Raw genomic sequence first — 20744 nt, forward strand, 5'->3', positions numbered from 1 at the left:
ACCTCAAAATACCTTCGAGCTCGCGATACGTGTTTTGTTCTGTGCATGAAAAGTGCAGGGTGAGATGCGTGCAGAACCATGAGGCTGTCAGGTTCACGTCCGTACCGTCAAACTCGGCGTCCGCGCGCTTGTTGAGCCAGCAAAAACAGATCCCGACGACGATAATGAACACAGCGAGGCCAAGGATGACATAGAAGACGACGGAGAGTACGTTTAGGAGCGTCGAGCCTTCTGCCAGCACTATCCATGTCATGCTGAGCATGCATGCACTCCAAGTCGAGTGAAGCGACGTACGATTGCTCACATGCCATGCGACCGCATCCATCGTCGTCGCGGCGCGATCTTTCGGCCACGAACGAGATCTTTTATTCGAGATTTCGACGATTGCATACTTTATCCAAGTGAATTTTTATCGCTCGCACACGACCGTTTCGTTGTGGATCAGCTGGCAGTTACACGTGCCTGGCAAACATGGAATCCCCGCAGCGTCGTCCTTCCTGCCAAGGCAATGGCACCCAGTCTTTCCTGCCGCTACATGCCACGAGCTCTCGGGCAGTCGTGAGGTACGGCGCAATGTGACGGTCATTGCGTCATCCCTCGAGCGGCAGAGGCCGACCTCGACTGCGTTATGTCAACTACATGACAAGACAGATGGACCATGCCTTGGCAGTCGAGTCCATCGATGGCACGGGCGATTCACTCAAACTTCTATCATACGGTTTAATTTAAACAGACAGTCAATCGCACTGGGTGTCCCAAAGCTGTGCATGAACAAGTCACGGAGCTTGCCGATCCTGTGCGTCCAAGAACGCGGTAGTGGAAGAATGACACGCATCGCACAAGTCGGGCGTGTTACCCGAGGTTGTGTCGCGAATCAGCGCTTCCGTAAACGCCCACAGCTTCCTCCCGAGGACTTGGTTGTGGCCCATGGAATCGGTCGCGCCGAGTTTTGCAATCGGGACAAAGTATTCGCCGTGCCAGTTGTGCGTAACAATGTCGTCGGATGTCGCCACGTACAGTTGCGTCTTGGCGCCATCGTCAACTTCGAGCTCGAACAACGACAGAATGAGCGAGGCCAGCCAGTGTTGGTGGGTCGTTGGAGCCGTCTGGACGATGCCAGGGTGGACGACATTCACGTAGACGTTCATGACATTGCGCACTTCGAGTTGACGAGTCAGCTCCCTTGCAAACAAAATGTTGGCCAGCTTCGACTGGCTGTACCAGTTCCACGAAAAGTACTTTTGGGCATTGTTCAGGTTGGTGAAATCGATGCCAGGCGCGCGCACATGTGCCCGCGAGCTGACCATGACCACTCGCGACGGTGCCGATGCTTCCAGGATGGGCAGCAGCCCCGTCGTCAAGGCGTGGTGGCCGACGTGGTTGGTGGCAAACTGCGACTCGATGCCGTCGTTCGAGAGCGTGAACGGCGGCGCCATCACGCCAGCGTTGTTGATCAAGATGTGGAGCGGCAAGTTGCGGTGTCGGAACGCGTTCACAAATGCATGGACCGATGTCAAGTTCATCAGATCCACGTGCATGAACTCGAGCTGCGTCGTGGCTGTCTGCAGCGACCTCGCCACTTGATGGATCACTCCGAGTGTCTTTTCACGTGACCGGCCTGCGAAAATGACATGGCAGCCCTTGCGGGCGAGTTCGCGGGCTGTGACGAGACCGATGCCGGAGCTCGCTCCCGTCACGATGGCGACCTTGGACCGCAGGTCAGGGATGTCGTCGAAGGTATACCTGGACCGCGCCGACCCACAGCACCACAGGCACCCCGACATCCCCATCGCTCGCTCGCAAAGACACACACAGCCGGGTCGAACATTTTGAAGTTGATGGGGGTGATAGGCATGCGACGATGTGATTGGGTAAAATTCTCCAACACCACGTAATTTGGACGACGTCAATGAGCAGCTGGCGGCGATATCGACGCGCGACCCGCTTCGGACGTGCCAGGGCGACTTGTAGCACCGAGTACAACACGAACAAGTGGGCTCTATAGCACCCCGCAGCCCCCAACGAGTCCATCGCGACGTTGTCGCTGCATGGCGAGATTCAAGAGTACTTGGTGAAGCACGTTATTTCGCACGCGCAATGGATATCAAAGCGTACCAACGCCGGCTACAGTAAAGTTTGCCGCTACGTAACATGGCCAGTGTGGAACCCTCCGTTTGTGGGTGATCGACCATACCTGGGCACGTGCCGCCGTTCATGGAGCGCGTGTAGCTATGAAGCGAAACAAGTGCCCCTCGGCGGTAGAACTGTGTGGTTTCGGCAGCAAAGGGGGCTTTGGACCTCCCGCGCGGGACATTCAATAGATGTTGAGGGGGGAATGCATCCGATGGCAATTGGAATCGGTCCCACATGTGGGGGGGCTCAGGTCCGTGGCATCGCAGTCGGCGAACGCCCCCAGACCGCCCCCCACTTCACCACGACGCCTTGAGCAAGCGGGGGGGTCATCAAGGGTCTGGGGGGGGCTTTTGTGTTGAGCACATGGACAATAGGCGCGTTTTGAGGGAGCGAAGCGACGAGAGTTCAAACAGTGGACGAGCGCGACCGGTCGTATTGAAAACCACGTCGCATGGGGCGAATGATGCCAACTCAAGACGTTCCCGCCCGTGGCAGCAATGTCGCGGTCGTAACCGGACGCGACAAACACCAGCACTGGCCACGTCATGATCCGCGCGAACTGGCCAAGAAGAGATGCCACGTCATGATGGCATTCAGTCTCGAGATCAATCCAACCGCACCATCGATCCGACGACGTTGACAAGTCCAAGCGAGACCCAACCTGTTCAGGATGCCGTCGGTGTATGCGTTCGTGGCAGCGTTGAAGGCGCGATCCCCCCTCCACCTGCCCATCCACAACACCAGAGTGAGGAACCCACTACCCTTTCTGCTCTCTGACGGCGGCATCGAGCACCAAGTAGCGACCAACCCTGTCGCCCATCACGCGCTCACCGTAGCGTTGCTGCCCATCTTGGAAAAGCGGCGCCGTCGCGAGTTCTCGTCGCTTGCTCGTTTGCCCACATTGTGGTCTCGCATCGAGGACGGGGTAGCATGTGGCCGCCCGTGGCGCCTTAAGCACGTGTTCGTGCATGCATTGCATTCTGGCATCTCTCGGATGGCCACTTGCGCCTTTCGTATTCGGTGCATTCTCCGAGACATGCATGTACAAAAGAGTACTTACTTAGCAAGCTCGACCACATCTCACAAAACCGTTAACATCGCTGTGCTCTCTCGACACGTCTCCCCCGGCGAATCACCTACGTGCCGGCTGGCATGCGCTCGATCGGATTGCAACTGGCGCAAGGGGAGCAATCCCCCAAGGGGATGTGTCAGGGTGAATCGTGCTCTGCGACAAACGCGGCGACATGAACCTCGAGGGCCTGTACCCAAAAAAGACAATTGCCCGCGAGTTATACCTGTTTGTACTGTATCCATAACCATTCCTAGTATAAGTGTGGTGACAGTGATGTTCAAATTCACCCAACATTGCAAAACCAGATTTCTCTAATACATGTAAAACATTTACGAGTGTACAATGGATATCAAACCCAAGACCCGAGACAGCCGCGTGCAGGTGCAGCTGCGTGCAGATATATGTGGATATGCGAGCAGCGAGTGGTTTTGTACATGACCGCTGGAGCTAAAAACGCCAGAGCCCAGGTTTCATTCATTTTACACAAATTCTGCTCGCTTGTCGGCATGCCGTCCACGGGGTCCATTTGAATGGCAATGGTGCCAACCCACCGGATTCCGATCGCGTAGATTCTGGCTTGGTACCATTGCCATTCTCGAATTGATCTGGGTTGGTACCGTTGCTATTATTGTGGAAACTGCGTGGGTCGGGACTTGTTGCTACCAACTAAAATCAATCATTAAATACTCGATACTTCTATGGATAGTAGTGGTATATTTGGTGCTCCAGTGTTAGAACGAACGTAACCGCTACGAGGGGGTTGGAAGACGATGACGCAGATTGAACTGCTGACATGGAAAAGCGTGGCCGGTCATTGCCAGTCTTCGCGCAAAGAATGGGTCACGCCTATGGGCGCCAGTTCTTGCATACCTTTCAAGCTCTGACAAGCGCTTTCGCATTACGATGGGGGAGGGGGAGTCGAACGACTCATTCCTTCGGCGAAGGCGTCGTCGTACATGAATGATCGCCTCCGACGGATCCTGGAATGCGACAACCGTGAGAAATCGGATCACATTCGAGCAAAGCTGCTTCACGAATTTGGTCAAATATCGTCAAAATAGACATAGTTATATTGGATACAGCACAACAAAGATTAAAATATATCAACCAATTCAGGGAATTCTGCCAATCTCTTCAACTTGTGAGATGCCAAAGCCCCATCCCAACCTCGGACCGGACAGGCGTCGGCCCCCGCAACATCCGACCCACTCCCCATCATGTCGTCCCCAGCTCAAGTCACGCCCAAGCCGTTCTCCGCGTCTGAGTTGGCCGCTGTCCGCGCCGAGTTCCCGTCGCTCAGTGTTCCGAACCAAACCATTTTTATGGACAACGCTGGCGGGGCGCAAGTGCTCAAGCGTGTGGCTGACCGTGTGTACGAGTATTTGACCACGACGAGCGTGCAGCTCGGCGCGTCGTACGACAAGTCCGTGTCTGCACTTGCCCGTGTCGTGCAGGCTCGCGAGAGCATTGCCACTCTGATCAATGCCAAACGCAGTGAGGAAGTCGTGATGGGTGGTTCGACCACAGCGCTGATGTTCCTCATCATGCAGGCAATTTTGCCCACGATTGTACCCGGCGATGAGATCATCCTTACCAATACCGAACACGAAGCCAACGTGGGGGCATGGCGTCGGTTGACCAAGGCTGGCGCGATCATCAAGACTTGGCACGTCAACACGACGTCGCTGCTCTTGGAGTTGAGCGATCTGTCGGCCATTCTGGCCACGTGTTCCCGTCCAAAATGGGTGGCTATGACGCACGCTTCGAACATTCTTGGCACCGTCAACCCCGTGGATCAAGTGGCGAAGCTCGTCCATGCCGCTGGCGCTCGGTTGTCGGTTGACGCGGTCGCGTATGCCCCGCATCGTCTGGTTGACGTTCAAGCGAGCGGGGCCGACATGTATGTGTTTTCGTTCTACAAAGTGTTTGGCCCGCACTACGCTGTTTTGTGGGGCGACTATGACTTGCTCCTGGCGCTGCCGAGCTTAAACCACCACTTCATTGCCGCCGACAATTTACCATACAAGCTCCAGCCCGGCCACGTCAACTTCGAGCTGAGTTACGGGTGCCAAGGCATCGCTGAATACCTTGTACACATGGGTGGAGCAGTGTTTCGAGGACAAGGGTCGCCGCGGGAGCTCATGCAAGTCGCATTTGATCGCTTTGAACAGCACGAGCACTACCTGACCGACCTCCTCCTCACTTTCCTTCGATCGAAGGCGCCGCGCGTCCGCATCATCGGCCTTCCGACGCTTCAAACCGAGTCAAAAGGTGTCGTGTACAATCGTGTGGCCACCGTGAGCTTCGTCGTGGAAGGCAAGCAGTCGCCGGAACTGGTCAGGCAAATGGACAAGTTCAATGTCGGCATTCGATTTGGCGACTTTTACGCCGTCCAGCTGATTGACGTGCTCGGGCTGCGGGCGTACGGCGGCGTCGTGCGAGTGTCGCTAGCCCATTACAACTCGGTCGAGGAAGTGCAAACGCTGCTGGGGCATTTGGAAACATTGATCTAAGCGTTCGTCGGGTCGTTGCCCTCGAAGTCGTCCGTCAATACATCATGTTGCTGCAACCACGCAACGAATCCTGATGAAGATGAGCACAATCATGTGCGAATTGTATCAAGCATGAACTAGATGACTTCTAGTTGAAGCGTATGAGAATCGATGCTTACCTCAGCCATGGCTAACATGGCTAATGGGGCAAACTCATTCCAAGCTAGCACGCCGTTCACGTAGCGGCAGCGCGTGTGCGACAACCATGTCCCAGCGACTGTAGGTGCCTAAACGAGACGGCATGCGGATGGGACAGTCACCTACCGCAAGCTCTGCGTGCGAATCAATGCACCTGCTGTTGTGTAATGGCCGTACTTGTCCATGGATGCTAGTACTTCCATCGAACGAGCCCGGCAATTCGTTCCTGGAGCGCATAACTCTGTTGGGCGGAGAGTTCTTCCTAAAGTTTTCGTTGTGTGTGTCTATAGTGCAAGGGACTCGAGACTCGTTGGAAATGTTGAATATCGTTCGACGTTAGGCCTTGGGGGCTTTTTTCTTGGGAGCTCGCACCTTCTTGGGCTTGGTAGCTTTTTTCACCGACAACGGATTTGGTCCCTTCGCTCGTTTGACCAGTCGAGACTTCTTCTCTGGAGCCTCGCGCACCGTGGAGGATGCCACGGCCTCGAGCTTGCGTTTTTCGCCCGCGTTCAACTTGGCCGCCTTGGCATGATCGTCCTTGCGGCTGATGCGAAGCGTGGCTTCGCTCATGTCCTCAAACACTAGCACGGATCGATTTAAATAAATGAGCGGTACACCTGGGACTCGACGCAGTTGGCTGCGCAGTTCTGTTTCCTGGGTCGCCACAATGAACTTTCTGTCGTTACGTGAGCCAATGGCGGCCAGCATCGAGTTCGTCGCGTCGTTTGTGGCGTCAGGATCGCCCTCGACGACCTCAAAAGACGAAGCGGCTTCCCATGCCGCTCGCATGTCTGCATTGTCGCTCAAGAGCTTGAGTTCGTCCAAGACGGCGCGCGTGACAAAGTACGTGCAATTGTTCGTCTGCAAGAACGTCGGGAGGCGCACCGCAATGTCGACGTGCATCTTGATGCACATCGCGATGAAGTTGCCATCGAGTAACACCTTGTACGGGGGCTTGATCCCGCAGAGGAACTGGAACTGCCGCAACGCCTTACGAATGTGCTTGGCGCGGAGGTACCGCATCGTGCTTGAGAAAGGCTTCAACCACCCAAAAACTCAAGCCCAAACCGGCCTCCGCCAATCAGGCGACACTATCGGATAAAACAAATTTTATCCGGATACTTCGCAACCACCGAAACTCAAATCGATTACTTTTCCATTAAACCATGTATATATACGTCGCCGTCGTTCGCCGACGGTGGCGTCGCTTCAGGCTATGGCCACGGCGCAGCTCTCGCCGTGCGCGTCGCCCATGAAATATATATATATTGTATCATCAAGAATTATAGTACTTGGAAGTATTACGTAGTGTTGCTCTAGACATTGAAAAGTGTTCAATTGTGGGCAAACAAGAATAAATTCAGTAAAACAAGAGAATACAAACTTCAAGTTTAATTGTACTTTGTTGCAATATAATTATAAATTCTTCAGATGGTGCTGTGGACATTGTAAACAACCAGAATTGTATTGGAACTATTCTTACATTATTAATATATATTTATTGTCCAGCTGGCACGACCAATATGTTATTGAATTGGCCTGGCTAACATAATGTACGCCGAAAAGGCATCACGTTGAAGCGGTTTTGTCCAGAAGCGGCGTTGGTTTCGCCGCGACATTGCGCCAACGTGTCATGCCCAAGAATAGCGCGTCCGTTTTGAACCGAACGGTGCGAGGGACGCGTCGCAGCAGCAGCTCACTTTCGCTCGTTGTGCACCGACGAAAAGATGGGGTGTGCCAGCTCCAACTTGAAAGAACAAACGCAAGAGTTCGACAACATCGCGGCCGATGTCACGACGTCGACGGGTACGTTTTCCTTTCTTGCGTGGTTGGTGAGGCTCACGTGGCCGTCGTACGCAGATCGCAAGGTGAGCATTGCGATGCGGGAGAAGCGCGACGCCCAGCGCCGTGGCGACGTTTTCGCCGAATCGATTCAGTTCGACGACGAGTATCAGCCCAACACGGTGCCCAAGGCAGAAGACACGATGCACATGATCAAGGAGGCGCTGTCCCGCAACGCGCTCATGTCGATCGTGAGCGCGCTCGACATCGACGTGATGGCCGGGTTCATGGTCAGTAAAAAGTTTGACCGGGGCGATGTTGTGATCACCGAGGGAGACACTGGCGACTTCTTCTACGTCGTCGAGAGCGGCACGTACGACGTCTCGATCGCGGGCGACGTGGTCGGGACAGTCAAGACCGGCGGCAGCTTTGGCGAGTTGGCGCTGTTGTACAACTGCCCCCGCGCCGCGACAGTCACGACCACCGACTCGGGCATCCTCTGGGCACTCGATCGCGTCACGTTTCGGTGGATCGTTGCCCGCAACGCTGAGGACCAGCTCGACGAGTGCAAGAAATTTCTCCGCAACGTCCCGTTGCTTCACGTACGCAGCTTGGCCTTTGCGCTGGACACACTTGTGTATGAACACGTTATCTGCAGGAATTGACAGACAGCCAAATGAGCCAGCTAGCGAATGTCGTGCAAATGCTGCATTTCAAGCAAGGCGAGCGCATCATCACCAAGGGCGAGAAAGGCAACGTGCTGTACATCATCAAGACGGGCACAGGTACCTCCCTACACCCTCGGACCACACAAGAACGGATGCCATCGGGCTCACACAGTTCCCAGTTGTCTGCAGCGACGCTGGCGACGGAGTCAAAACTGTCGAAAACGTTCGCATTTCGGTACCTCACGCCCATGCATGGCCGTGTAAATCTCGGACGCTTCGTGTGCAGGACGGCGAGTACTTTGGCGAGCGAGCGCTCATGACGCGCGAACCGCGCGCGGCCAACGTGACGGCCGAAACGGATGTTGTGGCGTTCGCGTTGGACCGTCAAGCGTTCGACGAGATCCTCGGGTCGTTGCGCGAAGTGATGGACCGCAACATGAGCATGCGGTGCAGTCGATCCAAACAATGCAATCACGGCAGCGTGGCTCATGGTAACGTAGTGTCATTCAAAGCGTGCCCATTCTCAAGTCGCTCTTGCCGTCGAGCCGCGCGTCGCTGTTTGCCGCGTTGACGACGCAATCGTTTGAGGACGGTCAAAGCGTCATCAAGGAAGGCGAGCCTGGAAGCACGTTCTACATTATCAAGTCGGGCCATGCGGTCGTGTCCAAGATGTCAGGTAGGTCTATCTTTTCAGCCGAACGTCACGAATTTGTACAGGGTCGACGGTGGTCGAGATCGCCAAGTTGTCGGTGGGCGAGTTCTTTGGCGAAATGGCCTTGCTCAACGACGAACCGCGCAAAGCGAATGTCGTGGCCAGCGGGTCGCTCGAGTGCTTTGTCCTGGAGCGCGCCAAGGTACACCGTCCACCGTCGCCATCGCGACTCCACGCACACACATCTAGTTTGTCGAACTGCTCGGACCGCTTCAAGACATCCTCAACCGCGAAGCCGAAGACCGACAGGTCGAGCTGAACGCACGGGAAGAAGTCTTGTTCGACGACTTGCAAGTGCTCCGTACGCTCGGGACAGGGACATTCGGCCGCGTCAAGCTCGTCAAGCACAAATTGACGGGCAAACCGTACGCGATGAAAGTCATGCAAAAAACGCAGGTCGTGGCGTACAAGCAGCAAATCAATATCCTGAACGAAAAGAACTTGCTGGCCATGGTACGTCCCGTGGATTCGTGCAGGTCGTCGCTACCGACTGTCTAACGCGTGAGGCAGTGCAACCACCCGTTCATTCTCAAGCTGTTCCAGACGTTCAAGGATCAGCAGTGCCTGTACTTGCTCATGGAGGTAATACTCCAGCTTCCGTCGCATCGCCCCCGTGGCTGCCGTTGGCTAACGAAATGGGGGACGGCTAGTTTGTCCAAGGGGGCGAGCTCTTTGCATACCTGCACAACACCGAGCGACCGGGTGGGCGCCTGCCAAACGACCACGCCCGCTTCTATGCGTCGCATGTGATCTTGGCGCTCGAGTACTTGCATGACCGCAACATTGTGTACCGCGACCTCAAGCCGGAGAACCTCTTGATCGACCAAGAAGGGTATATCAAAGTCGTGGACTTTGGCTTTGCCAAGGTGTGTGCCGACCGCACGTACACGCTGTGCGGGACGCCAGAGTACCTGGCGCCCGAGCTTGTGCTGGGCAAGGGGCACAACAAGGTAAGATCGAGCAAGCCTGTCGTCGCTGAGCTGGACGGCGTAGGGTGTCGATTACTGGGCGTACGGCGTCCTGATCTTTGAAATGATGGTCGGGTGTTCTCCATTTGTCGGCAACAACCCGTCCGACCAGATTCAAATCTGTCGCAACATTGTCAAAGAGCCGCTCCGGTTTCCGTCGTGGATTCCTGGAGCGTGCAAAGACATCGTGACCAAGCTCCTCGACCGCGACGTGTCCAAGCGCATGGGGTGCAACCACGGCGGCACGCATGCGATCCGCACTCATCCATGGTTCCACGGCGTCGAATGGGACAAGATCGTCAAGAAGCGCGAGCCCGCGCCGTGGTTACCGGCGCTCTCGAACCCGTTCGACGCATCGAAATTCGCCGCGATCGATGAATGGGATGACGTGGCGCCGTACCAGGACGACGGAACGGACTGGGACGCCAACTTTTAGCTTTGTCCATTCGTCTGTCGCTCTATGAATTGCCTTGCCATGCAAACCTCGCTCGATTCGCGTGTGCGAGCGCCACGACCTTGGTCGAGTCGATCGCGGGGTGCGTGGTCGCGCAGCCGAGGGGAATGTGATCGTGCGCGGCCATGGCGCTGGTTAGTGGGTGCATCATCGGCTGATATGCGCTCGTTGCGTGGTCCGCTGCACGTCGACGGTTGCATGGCTCTGCAAGGATGCAATCGGCCATCGTGGACGGATATTGTTGAAGGGGGTGGTGCGCATTGCACAAGACTGACATGTATTCCGTCTCAAATACCAGCTCTACATGCACGGGAGGAGCTTCACGCGGATCGTGAGCGCTAAGGGGCTGCACGTCTTGCGACGAGGGCGTCGACGTCCTGTGGGTCCGCGCACTCGTGCCACAGTTTGGCTTCGATTCGCGCGATCGCTCGGTTGAGTCTGTCGATCTGAGCATCGTGCGCAGAGATCGCTTGGGTCGCGTTGGACGTGTGCGCCGCGAGCGTCACGTGCGTGTCGGCCGTTTCCTGGAGGAGATGCGCGAGTGTGGCAACCATGCTGGGGGACGGCAAGACAGCCATGCCGAGCTCGGACGCGGACGGTGAATTCGGCAACGAGCATGTCGACGACGTGGCTGTGTTGGGAAAACAAGGTTTCGGCGAAGCTGCTGTGGAGCTGCTCAACTCGAGGCATCGGGCCGTGTCCAGGAGCTTGACGTTTTCAAGGGTGGTGCGCCGCCGCGGCGGCGGCGGCGCGGCATCGATCGACGGCATGCACGACCGGCACACTTTGACACTTGCCTGTCGGGTTTTGCAAACGACGACGCAGTCTTTGCAAAACAAGTCGCCACACTACAAACGCACCGTCAGCATTCCATCGCAACTCGGTACGCGGTCGTACCAAGCGGCAGTGATGGCGATGCCGGAACAAGCTGAACGGCTTCACACACCACACGCAGCTTGATCGGTGCTTGTTCGAGACCCACAGGTGGCGGGGCAAGATGACGTTCTGGTCTGGTTCGGTGGTCGTCCAGTGTTGTTTGTGGTTGCGTGGGCGGCGGGGAGACTGCGACGTAGTCAAGAGAGCCATGGCGTGTCCGGCGTCCTCGACGACGACGCGACCTGGCTCGACGGAGATTGTCAAGTGAGCTGCATGACGTGTGTGTCGTCGGACTTGCGTTCCTGGCGCTCACGTCGCCAACCTCCTGTGCTGGCTTGATACGGCGTGCGACTCTTGCCTTTTCAAGGATTTACTCTGAAACGAATCCACGTCCATGTTACCCAAGAAGTGCGCGAGCCCCACAGATCATCCAACAGGCACCGTGCTCTCGCCGCACAGGCACACCGTGGCGATGAGATGCGGCTTACAATGGCAGCGCTTGTATACTTCGCGACGACGCAAGCTCGTGATCCACCTGGCGGCGGCAACAACCCGACGGCGGGGCGGTAAGCTTGCTCCTGTCCACTTCACGTTGTGCGGCTGACCATGTGTAGCTGCCGCGTCGTTCAAGATAGTGCACCTGTCGTTTTGATGCCTACATGTATAGATCAAGTAGTATAACTTGTCATGAGAGATTTATATTTTCAGAGGAAGAGTTATTTTGAACGTCGTTCTTGCCCCAACGCTCGTGCCACTGGGAAATTCCCAAGAACGTTCCTGATCCCACACACGAGTGGCACTGGGCTCGTCGTGCCCGATGGTTCTGAACCGGAGGCGGAATTCGTCCGCCTCAACACGATCACGATTTCGTGGGGGGGAGGGGCAAGGTCGGATGGGCAGCGTTGCGTAAGGCCAGCAAGACGCGCACGCACTCCCCACCTCGACCGACCGACCGTAGATATACCATCGACCGATCTGAACTGCATATCGCACTGCTGGCGTCCTTCTATACCCCCTCGTACATCCCAAGCAGCGAGCTCACAGACTCCGTTGCAAGTCTTTTGTTTGACAAGTTTGTTTGCGCCACCGCCCACCCGCAACACCAGGTTGCGTACCACCATATCATCACGATGTTGAACGAGCGCTGTACCCGAGGTGGCCAGGGAACGCGCCCGCCATCCATCGAAAAGGACGCAAAGGCAAACAAGTCCGATGAAGCCTGCGCAGTTGCCATGGCGTCGTGTTGAGCAAGGCAGTCGAGCTCCACCGGCGTCGTAGTGTGCCATGGAAATGAAACGGCCGTCCGTGTAACTGTTTTTGGCCGCCGACACAACCTTCATGCACGCAGCGCCGTCGATCCATTTCGTGAAGGACGAATCGTTTGGCGTTGGCGGGGAGCATCATCACGTGGCCAACGGAGACGCGCTTGTACACAACGTATGCATGGCTGGCCAGACTTGGGCCTTACCTGTATGGGTTGACATGAACTGCACCAACTGTGATCGGTAGAACGTGGTATCGCGGTCTGACATTTCGTCGTACAAGTGCATTCCAGGGGTCGCGCTGTTCGCAGGGCGGGTGAGTGTGGCGTCGGTACACGTAAAACGTTGACGAATCGCCTGTAGCAAGATGGCAAACTTGTCATGTGGAGTTACACGCGGCTAGGCTGCCTCCTTCCCCAGGTGCGTCGTCGCGCTTTCCAGCATCCACGAGTTCCATATCGCAATTTGTATGTCGCGTTTCAGGGTCAACTGTTTGGCGGACACTCTGGTCCTGTCATGTGCCTCGAGTTCATGCAGCGCCACGATAATTCGCAGCTCTTGTTCAGTGCATCGGCGGATCGCACCATAAAGGTCCATGGCGCACCCGTCCTCGAGTGGTATAGCGCTCAATAGTGGCGTAGGTTTGGGACCCGACACGCCCGACCGTGGACGAGCCGTGCATTCAAACGCTAGCTGCGCATGGGGGAACTGTGACGGTAGTCAAGATCGCAGGCACAACGCTTATTTCATGCAGTGTGGACCGAACAATCAAGCTCTGGCAGCCCGACAAAGGGCGAACGCTGCTCCTGCATCCATGGTACATCTGCACCCAAACGCTGTCGAGTGGTGGCTGGTACGATTCACGCGCTCCATGGAATCAATAGCCCCGTGTTGACGTGTTGGTTCAATTCTAGCTGGCCCACGTCCGTGTGTCTGCGCAGTGCTGATTTGTCCAGCACATACGTGGCAGATTCTGGTGGCGGCGTGTCTGTGTACACAACAGCGGTACGTACAACCACCTCGCCGCATATCGTGACTGTGATGTGTAGAACAGCCGAGAGCGCGTCGACCCAACGAATGAAGACCAGCTCAAGCTCAAGCGCCAACACAACCACTTTCACGCGCTCGGCGTGACACAAATCTTGGCGATTCCAGATCAAGTACTATCCCAACTCCGTCATGAACTCTCGACCTCATCGATGCCTGAGTGAAACAGAACCTCATTGTGACCATCTCATTCGATACGAAAGCTCAAGTGTTTGACGCGCATACTGGTGCGATTGTCATGACGATCGAAAACACCCGTCATTGCCGCTTCACGGGCTGCGACTGGGACAAACACAATCACGAGCTGTTCATCGTGGACGAGAAGGGCCATCTGTCTATCTGGAGCATCGACACAGAGAAGTGCATGCGCACCGAGTTGCTCGAATCGGTCCCGATCTTGGCAGTGACGGTGTTTCCGGGGTGGGTTGTCTTTCACAAATGTCAAATGTTTATCACACGATTCAAATGTCTATCGCTTGTGTCGAGCAGGGGGCACCATGTTCTGGTCCAGCGACCAAATGGAGCGACGCTGTACAAGGTCCACCGAGACGAATCGTACGTCGAGTGCCAAGGCCATTTGGAAGCTGTGGTTGGGGTGGTTATTGCGACCGTGGGCAACGCGGGGGAGTCCAACTTAGTGTCTGCATCGATTGACAACACATTGAGGTGCTGGGATCCGTACGACCTCCGCGTGCTCTACGGGTACGTTCGCTCACAAGTTTGCAGCAGCATATAGCCTTGCCATGTTGTTGTGACTGCATTTCCTGGCGATGGAACGAAAGATTGTGACGATGTCGCAGGTTTGAAGAAAAGGAGGGCGAGTTGAGCACCATCGCGTACTCGGCGCCTCATCATAGGCTGCTCACGGGGAACGAAAACGGCAACATCAAGCAGTGGAACGTCGACAATGGGCAATTTTACACGACGCGCGTGCACCACAACACAGTCAGCTGCATCGTCAGTACGTCTTTCTCGTCAGAGTTCTTGAAAACAAAATGCCAAGTGCATTTGAATGGTTGTAGCAGCGAGCCTGGATGGCCACGAGTTGTTTATCTCGGCCGACTTTGACGGAGTCATTTGGATTTGGGAGCTAATGGTGGGCCATGCGCCGATGCCGCATGTGAAATTACAATCCAAGGAGCCGAGTCGCGGCAACGAGATCTATTGCCTTGCATTCAATAACGGAGCCTACTTGAACAGCCCGCATGCCGCGTACTTCGCAGCAGGTGACAGCAACGGCAACATCAAGGTCTTAATGACGAGTGTGTCGGGAGGGTACCTGACGTGGCGATGCTGTAGCTGTACAGCTTGGATGACCAAGAACTACTTGCAACGCTGAGCAACCACGAAGACTCAGTCACATGCCTGGCATTCGACGGATGCTTTTTGTTTTCGGGATCGGACGACTGCTCGATCAAGATCTGGAACATGCTGAATCCACGACACGCTTACGAGCTAGGGAGCATTCAAGCGCATGCGCTAGCAGTGCGAGATATCATTGTGCTGCCGTCTACGGGGTACATTGTGTCGTGTGCGTACGACGGTAAAATTCGCGTGTGGAACTACCAAGTGTGTGGCTCGTATGGTCAATACGCCGCCCTCATCCACGAACTCAAGTGCGGTTCATTCGTGTGCAATCACCGTATCAAGTTCTCGAAATCATGTCGTGTGGCCGATAGGAAGGATGAAAAGCTGCGGTGCTTGACGTATTGGCCGCAGAAGAACGCGATCGTGTGTGGCACGAGCGACAAGAACGTGCTCGTTTTCAACATCCCCATGACGGTAAGGCGGACCCCCATGCACAGAGGAGCAAGAAATCAACATGAAGTTAGCTCATCACGCCTGGATGCACGTTCGAGAGCCTCCGTCCAATGTAAGGCGCCGCATTTGTCGATCATCGGGTTTCGCCTGGCGTTCGTTCAATCAAAGATGCTGTTGGCAGCTGTACTTGGGCGGAAAACGATTCCATGGAAATTTTCTTGATTTTGAACTATGATTGGCTCAAAGATGAATGGTCATGTTTGGTTGGGTAAAATTAGCTGAAAGGAGCAGTCCGATTGGACGACGTGTCGTGGACGAGTCATATCCATGGATGTGATACATTTGCACGTTTATTGGCTGATGATGATGCGTACGATTCATATTGAATTCTGATTGGTGGATCTATAGATTACGATGTTGACCAGTTGGCATGAGATCGTATCCAGGAATGTAATAAAAGTCCAATTATACTTGTTGTTTCTATGGGAATTTTGTTGAAATTTACCTTAAACGACAGAAGTCGACCTCAAAAAGATCATTTTTCAAATTGTCATGAGCGCGCCCAAGCAAGTCGTTGTCGTCGGCGGAGGATATGTCGGCATCCACTTTACCCAAGCACTGGCCAAGCTCCTGCCTGCCTCCGCGGTTGAGATCACCGTCATTGAGAAGAATGAGTTCACATACCATTGCATCGGCGTCCCACGCGCATTCGTCGACCCGTCCTACGTGAGGAAGTTGTTCATTCCTCTGGACAAGGCCCTTCCTGCATCTCACACGAAGATCATTCGCGGACTTGCCGATTCCATTGACGGTAACGAAGTTCGCGTCCGCAAGATTGTCGACAACGTCGTTGACGAAGCGACGACCAACATCCCTTTTGACTACTTAATTCTTGCGACCGGGAGCAGCTACACGTCACCAATCAAAGTGCCGACCACCTTGTACACGCGCGAAAACATCGAAAGCGCCATCGTGGACACTGCGAACCACATCAAAGCCGCGTCATCCGTTTTGATCGTTGGAGGCGGGGCTGTCGGCGTGGAAGTGGCAGGGGAGATCGCCACCGCATATCCCAACAAGACGGTCACAATCGTGGACGGGAACGACAAACTCATCAGCAGCAGCGCCTTGACCGACAAATTCCAAGCCACCTTGAAAGCCCGATTGAGCGAACTCAACATCAAGTTGGTGCTGGGGGAGCGTTTACCGTCTCGTGAAGCTGCCCATGGATTTGAAAAGAAAACGATCCAAACAGACAAGGGCACGATCATCGAGGCTGACGTGCAAATCGTAGCAGCGGGCAGTTCCCCCAACTCGTCGTTGATTCAATCGCTCGATCCGTCACTTCTTACAGCCCACGGTGCAGTAAAAGTGACTGCAAGTCTCCAACTCGACGACCCCCGATATTCCACGATTTTCGCCATCGGAGACATAAACAACCACCCAACGCCCAAATTAGCATACAATGGAAAGCTTCAAGCTACTCATTTGGTCAAGGAATTGGCTGCCCTCATCAAACGAGGCGGCTCTGGGGAAGTGGCTCCATACGTGACAGGGTCTGTCGAAGGCATTTTCATTCCACTCGGCCCTGCTGGCGGGGTTGGTCAACTTCCCTTATTTGGCGGGGTTGTCGTGGGGAACTTTGCCGTCCGCCTCCTCAAAGCCAAGGACTACTTTGCGTCTCAGTTCTGGAGCGCATGGAATGCTGTGTTGCCAGCTGCATGAGCACGATGCCATGGCTGGTTGGACTACCCGAATGGATACTACCAACGTCCTTCGAGAGCAAGTAGTTGTGTCATGGGTGGCTAAAGAGATTTGCATGTTTTTTTTTGACAAGTCAGAAGCGAAGCGATCATGACTCCAGGTGGGGCCCGCCACCATCGAAACCCTTGTGTACGAGCACCAATAAATACAAGCATTTTTGAACGACATCGCTAGGACATGGTGCGAATGCCCATGGGTTTCATCTTCGAGTCGGACCCCATGCGCTTGGACGCTTTGAACTTCATGAGGCGCTCGTGGCGCTTGCGCAGGCAGTACGCAAATGCCGCGACAAACCCGACCGAGACGGCAATTGTGCCCACAAGGCCTCCGATCGAAATGTCTTCTGCTTCCGCGGCGCCATGCTGCTCTGCAATGAAGAAACTCATCTTGACGCCCGACGGGTACACGCGGCGACAGAACGTGCCTTGGGTGCGCAACACACTGGTCTTGTCGTTGACTTGGCTTTGTAGGTCCGCTACGACTTCGTTCAACGACTTTTCGCCGGCTTGTGTTGGCGGGAGCAAGTACATTTGGACGTGGATGCTTCCCCGTCGCAAGCTCACCACGTCCAGCCGTGACGGTGGGAGTTGGAGGGCGGATGCGACTTCGGTCGCGAATGCTACGGTGAACGCGCGCTCGCTCTCGGCAGAGAACACGACGTCGTCATAAAACATTTCAATCTCGTACGACACTTCGATCAATTTCGACCCGCACGCAAACCCGTTGCAAATGTACGACAGCGCAGGCATTGCCTCGGAAGCACAGGAGGATGCGTCCAACGGAGCGCTAGGCAGTTGGTCACTCAGGTAAATCCGGGGAAAGTGGAAGATAGTCATGGGGGATGTACCCTGTTTTGACATGGACGCAGGACGCTCGTCGAGTCCGCGTGCCGCCGCCGCATCCATTCGAACAAGCGCTCCATGGCGAAACCTCCCAGACTCCAACGATGGACTCGTCCACGCGACTGCAGTCTGGTGCCAAAAACCCCGGTTTACACACGCAAACACCGGCGTCCTTTGGCGGGGCCGTCGAAGGCAATTCGGACGATGCGTTGGCGGAAGTTGGACTTGGTTGCTGGATAGGATTATACTGGGGAAAGCACGCGCCATTTCCGGAGCAGGACAGACTCGTGCACATGTCTGGGGGATGCAGAGGACTCACCTACGTAGGCAAAGGGCCAACATCACAACGGACGCTCATGAGACAGAATCGCATCCACGTACTGGTTGGGACTTAGCCGACCACGTCGAGAATCCGTTGATGTTTTTTGCCCTGACTTTGAATGCATACGTGACCCCGTTTTGCAAGTTTGGCACCAACGCATTCGTCGGGACTTGGCTGCCCTGCTCTCCTGACGCCGTCACTTGAATTGCGAGAGGCAAGGGGGTGTTGGTGTCGACTACATAACACACAACTTCGTACTCAGTGATCGGATCCTCCCCGTCATCTTCTGGTGCCTTCCACGACACTTGCGCCTGCGCATCTGATGCAACGGCCACGACGTCCGTGGGATTGCCTGGAACGCCGTGGGTTTCGTTTACGTTGAGCGTGGGAACAGGGGTCGTTGTCGACGCCTTGACAGTGGTTGGTGCAGCAGTGGGCAACATGGTTGGTGGAAAGGTCAACGTCTCTGAAGTCGCATTCACCGACAATGCGTTGGTTGCGTTCGACGACGTTGAATGGTCCACTGGAAATATCACTCGGCCGAGACTATGTAGGGCAGACGTCACGTTTCCGCCGTCATTTGAGATGATAAGCCGCCTGGACGACGAAGTACTTGTTGTTATCCAGCTCGCATGAAGCATTACGACACAAATCGTTAGGACGACCACTTCCAAGAGCCTCAGCCGCCGCGCCATCCTGGTTGCACAGCCGAAGTGTTTTCACGTTCGTGAATCTCGCGAGATTTTCAATCGAATTGATTGGATAAAATTCAATATATTTTTAGCTCACCATACCGGTCATAAACACCCTGAACGATTTTGAACGGGTATAATGCGCTCGTCGTCACATGTCACAATGGAGACATGCCATGTGTCCCAACGATGGCTACGTAAATACTGGTCGACGAGGGGTCGCTGAATATGCTCAATGTGGATGCGCACCGCTTCGGGCAATCAACAAATCGATCCGACTAAACGATTTTCCACGGCGATGGAGAAACTCTATGTGGATGCGCGCCGCTTGAGGCACTCAAGGAATTGATTCGACCGACGGAATTTTCCAAGGCGATGGAGATATGGTCGACGTGGATGCGCGCCGCTTCGGGTGCCGAGACATGTCGTAGCTCTCAACAAAACGATTCTACGAAGGGACCTCGCAAGCCGACAGAGCTGTGCGAGTCACAAGATCTGGCCGAATGCGGTGGTGCTGTGATTTGCTTGGAAATGTCGCCACTATCCGAATGTGTTGCGAGTGCCCAAGCTAGGAGCAGACTGCAGGCGCACCTGACGCCAGTATATCACACAAAGAAGAGACCAGGGCAATGATGAACAAAGGTGCTTGGTCTTAAGTGTGCTCAATACAACGTCCAGCGCATAGTGTGGCTGGCTTCTACTTGCGCGCCTTATGGCTGCGCTCGACGAGGCCGACGTCTTGGACAAAGTCATAGTTGCCCGACAAGAGTTCGTTCCGGTACGTCTCAAAGTACGCCGTGAGCGACGACGCCAATTGGCGTCCAATGCCATCAGACGACAACTCTTGCACGGCATTGCCATCCTTCGTGTCGATCACCAGGAGCGCCCCATCAGCGTCGGCGGCAAGCGGGACAAACCCGCGAGTCCATCCGTCCCAAGCTTGACTTGTTTCCGCTGTCGCAATAATCTCCTACAAACCCAATCCAATTTCGAACGCGACGTTGGCCGGACAATGTCGATCGCGGCAAGGCGTACGTACGTCGCACGACAGGGACTGGACAAGGCACAGTGTTATGATGGAAGTGGAGGATAAAAAGAAGCACCTTGAACTCGTTGAACCAAATTCCACCGTTTTGCTTCTCCAACAGGAATACCAGTGCCTACGGAAGCCGACGGGCTTAGCAGCCGTCAAGGGCAACGCTTGCGGTACCTTTGGGATGGTCGTCTCCAACGCCTTCTCCATTGCTTCCACTTCTACTCGAATCCACGTGAGCTATTTCCGACAAGTTGGTGAAGGCGGAGTAATCTTGTACCTTGGGGATCCATGGCTCCTTTTGGAAGCGCCGCTTTCTTGCGTTGGAACCAGCTCAGGATGTCTGGCCAACGTGAACATGCAAGACCTTCGTGCGATGCCGACTTACCGAGAATACACTGATCCGTCTCCTCCGAGCTCATGCCGCCCTTTCGTCGATTGCCTTCTTCAACTACTTGTACCGTTGCCATGGTCGGTGGCGTTGTGAGTAGGTTGACGAGTCGACTCCTGCCTTCGCTTCGGAGACTGCCCGGATAATCAAAGATCGCGTCCCTTCGTCATCCGGATGTGTTTTCAACCGGCCGACTTCACGCTTGGACCCGTGACTACTTCGACGGCAGCGAGCAATCCGTCCAGCGATGAACCAAGGCACTGAACCACAATCGC

At 55.1% G+C, this 20744-nt stretch overlaps 9 protein-coding genes across 13 annotated transcripts; 4 read left to right on the plus strand and 5 right to left on the minus strand.

The window, feature by feature from the left end:
• Positions 1 to 776: 776 nt before the first annotated feature.
• Positions 777 to 1784, minus strand: H310_14827 (hypothetical protein; the record flags this gene model as incomplete). Its single annotated transcript, XM_008882761.1, has 1 exon — positions 777 to 1784. One exon carries the CDS (start codon positions 1782 to 1784, stop codon positions 777 to 779), a length of 1008 nt encoding a protein of 335 aa, XP_008880983.1.
• A 2560-nt stretch (positions 1785 to 4344) lies between these two features.
• On the plus strand, positions 4345 to 6229 carry H310_14828 (cysteine desulfurase). The gene has a single exon (XM_008882762.1). The coding sequence runs from the start codon at positions 4423 to 4425 to the stop codon at positions 5716 to 5718; it is 1296 nt and encodes a 431-aa protein (XP_008880984.1). The 5' UTR covers positions 4345 to 4422; the 3' UTR covers positions 5719 to 6229.
• On the minus strand, positions 6206 to 6951 carry H310_14829 (hypothetical protein). The gene has a single exon (XM_008882763.1). The coding sequence runs from the start codon at positions 6916 to 6918 to the stop codon at positions 6232 to 6234; it is 687 nt and encodes a 228-aa protein (XP_008880985.1). The 5' UTR covers positions 6919 to 6951; the 3' UTR covers positions 6206 to 6231.
• Positions 6952 to 7533: 582 nt separating this feature from the next.
• Positions 7534 to 10507, plus strand: H310_14830 (AGC/PKA protein kinase). The gene is made up of 11 exons (XM_008882764.1): positions 7534 to 7701; positions 7756 to 8279; positions 8336 to 8462; positions 8525 to 8580; positions 8632 to 8792; positions 8846 to 9021; positions 9063 to 9199; positions 9247 to 9510; positions 9568 to 9639; positions 9708 to 10007; positions 10051 to 10507. The coding sequence occupies exons 1-11, from the start codon at positions 7623 to 7625 to the stop codon at positions 10459 to 10461; spliced, it is 2307 nt and encodes a 768-aa protein (XP_008880986.1). The 5' UTR covers positions 7534 to 7622; the 3' UTR covers positions 10462 to 10507.
• A 91-nt stretch (positions 10508 to 10598) lies between these two features.
• Positions 10599 to 11941, minus strand: H310_14831 (hypothetical protein). Its single transcript, XM_008882765.1, has 2 exons — positions 11377 to 11941; positions 10599 to 11327 (listed from the first exon to the last, which is right to left on the minus strand). Exons 1-2 carry the CDS (start codon positions 11563 to 11565, stop codon positions 10818 to 10820), a joined length of 699 nt encoding a protein of 232 aa, XP_008880987.1. The 5' UTR covers positions 11566 to 11941; the 3' UTR covers positions 10599 to 10817.
• Positions 11942 to 12677: 736 nt separating this feature from the next.
• H310_14832 (hypothetical protein) lies at positions 12678 to 15665 on the plus strand. Of its 4 annotated transcripts, none has more exons than XM_008882767.1 (14): positions 12678 to 12792; positions 12865 to 12933; positions 12981 to 13037; positions 13101 to 13208; positions 13259 to 13470; positions 13532 to 13622; positions 13667 to 13777; positions 13834 to 14084; positions 14154 to 14366; positions 14465 to 14625; positions 14687 to 14913; positions 14964 to 15280; positions 15344 to 15446; positions 15497 to 15665. In XM_008882767.1, the coding sequence occupies exons 1-14, from the start codon at positions 12694 to 12696 to the stop codon at positions 15539 to 15541; spliced, it is 2064 nt and encodes a 687-aa protein (XP_008880989.1). In that variant the 5' UTR covers positions 12678 to 12693; the 3' UTR covers positions 15542 to 15665. The 4 variants fall into 4 exon arrangements, with proteins under 4 accessions (XP_008880989.1, XP_008880991.1, XP_008880988.1 ...); XM_008882769.1 differs by having other exon boundaries at positions 13259 to 13434; positions 13559 to 13622; XM_008882766.1 differs by having other exon boundaries at positions 14964 to 15446.
• Positions 15666 to 15977: 312 nt separating this feature from the next.
• H310_14833 (hypothetical protein) lies at positions 15978 to 17356 on the plus strand (the record flags this gene model as incomplete). Its single annotated transcript, XM_008882770.1, has 1 exon — positions 15978 to 17356. One exon carries the CDS (start codon positions 15978 to 15980, stop codon positions 17148 to 17150), a length of 1173 nt encoding a protein of 390 aa, XP_008880992.1. The 3' UTR covers positions 17151 to 17356.
• On the minus strand, positions 15978 to 19091 carry H310_14834. Of its 2 annotated transcripts, XM_008882772.1 has the most exons (4): positions 18413 to 19091; positions 18037 to 18350; positions 17614 to 17975; positions 15978 to 17556 (listed from the first exon to the last, which is right to left on the minus strand). In XM_008882772.1, exons 1-4 carry the CDS (start codon positions 19046 to 19048, stop codon positions 17360 to 17362), a joined length of 1509 nt encoding a protein of 502 aa, XP_008880994.1. In that variant the 5' UTR covers positions 19049 to 19091; the 3' UTR covers positions 15978 to 17359. The 2 variants fall into 2 exon arrangements, with proteins under 2 accessions (XP_008880994.1, XP_008880993.1); XM_008882771.1 differs by having other exon boundaries at positions 15978 to 17975.
• Positions 19092 to 19229: 138 nt separating this feature from the next.
• On the minus strand, positions 19230 to 20617 carry H310_14835 (hypothetical protein). The gene is made up of 6 exons (XM_008882773.1): positions 20467 to 20617; positions 20359 to 20421; positions 20256 to 20299; positions 20149 to 20205; positions 20085 to 20099; positions 19230 to 20015 (listed from the first exon to the last, which is right to left on the minus strand). The coding sequence occupies exons 1-6, from the start codon at positions 20546 to 20548 to the stop codon at positions 19743 to 19745; spliced, it is 534 nt and encodes a 177-aa protein (XP_008880995.1). The 5' UTR covers positions 20549 to 20617; the 3' UTR covers positions 19230 to 19742.
• Between the last annotated feature and the right edge of the window lie 127 nt (positions 20618 to 20744).

This window comes from Aphanomyces invadans, assembly GCF_000520115.1.
Source record: "Aphanomyces invadans strain NJM9701 unplaced genomic scaffold supercont1.93, whole genome shotgun sequence".
NCBI lineage: Eukaryota > Oomycota > Saprolegniomycetes > Saprolegniales > Verrucalvaceae > Aphanomyces > Aphanomyces invadans.

Bases quoted from the DNA above. Each gene is read 5' to 3' on its own strand.
- H310_14828 (XM_008882762.1), top strand. From the start codon at position 4,423: ATGTCGTCCCCAGCTCAAGTCACGCCCAAGCCGTTCTCCGCGTCTGAG.
- H310_14829 (XM_008882763.1), bottom strand. From the start codon at position 6,918: ATGCGGTACCTCCGCGCCAAGCACATTCGTAAGGCGTTGCGGCAGTTC.
- H310_14830 (XM_008882764.1), top strand. From the start codon at position 7,623: ATGGGGTGTGCCAGCTCCAACTTGAAAGAACAAACGCAAGAGTTCGAC. The intron at 9,022-9,062 runs GTAGGTCTATCT...GAATTTGTACAG, and splicing joins GGTCGTGTCCAAGATGTCAG to GGTCGACGGTGGTCGAGATC. The intron at 9,640-9,707 runs GTAATACTCCAG...GGGGACGGCTAG, and splicing joins GCCTGTACTTGCTCATGGAG to TTTGTCCAAGGGGGCGAGCT.
- H310_14831 (XM_008882765.1), bottom strand. From the start codon at position 11,565: ATGGCTCTCTTGACTACGTCGCAGTCTCCCCGCCGCCCACGCAACCAC. The intron at 11,328-11,376 runs GTACGACCGCGT...GTGCGTTTGTAG, and splicing joins ATCGCCATCACTGCCGCTTG to TGTGGCGACTTGTTTTGCAA.
- H310_14832 (XM_008882766.1), top strand. From the start codon at position 12,694: ATGCACGCAGCGCCGTCGATCCATTTCGTGAAGGACGAATCGTTTGGC. The intron at 13,623-13,666 runs GTACGTACAACC...TGTGATGTGTAG, and splicing joins TGTCTGTGTACACAACAGCG to AACAGCCGAGAGCGCGTCGA. The intron at 14,085-14,153 runs GTGGGTTGTCTT...TGTGTCGAGCAG, and splicing joins GCAGTGACGGTGTTTCCGGG to GGGGCACCATGTTCTGGTCC.
- H310_14834 (XM_008882771.1), bottom strand. From the start codon at position 19,048: ATGGCGCGGCGGCTGAGGCTCTTGGAAGTGGTCGTCCTAACGATTTGT. The intron at 18,351-18,412 runs GTACGTGGATGC...TTGCCTACGTAG, and splicing joins GGTCGGCTAAGTCCCAACCA to GTGAGTCCTCTGCATCCCCC. The intron at 17,976-18,036 runs GTACATCCCCCA...CCAACTGCCTAG, and splicing joins TGCGTCCATGTCAAAACAGG to CGCTCCGTTGGACGCATCCT.
- H310_14835 (XM_008882773.1), bottom strand. From the start codon at position 20,548: ATGGCAACGGTACAAGTAGTTGAAGAAGGCAATCGACGAAAGGGCGGC. The intron at 20,300-20,358 runs GTACAAGATTAC...GGATTCGAGTAG, and splicing joins AGGAGCCATGGATCCCCAAG to AAGTGGAAGCAATGGAGAAG. The intron at 20,206-20,255 runs GTACCGCAAGCG...CGGCTTCCGTAG, and splicing joins TGGAGACGACCATCCCAAAG to GCACTGGTATTCCTGTTGGA.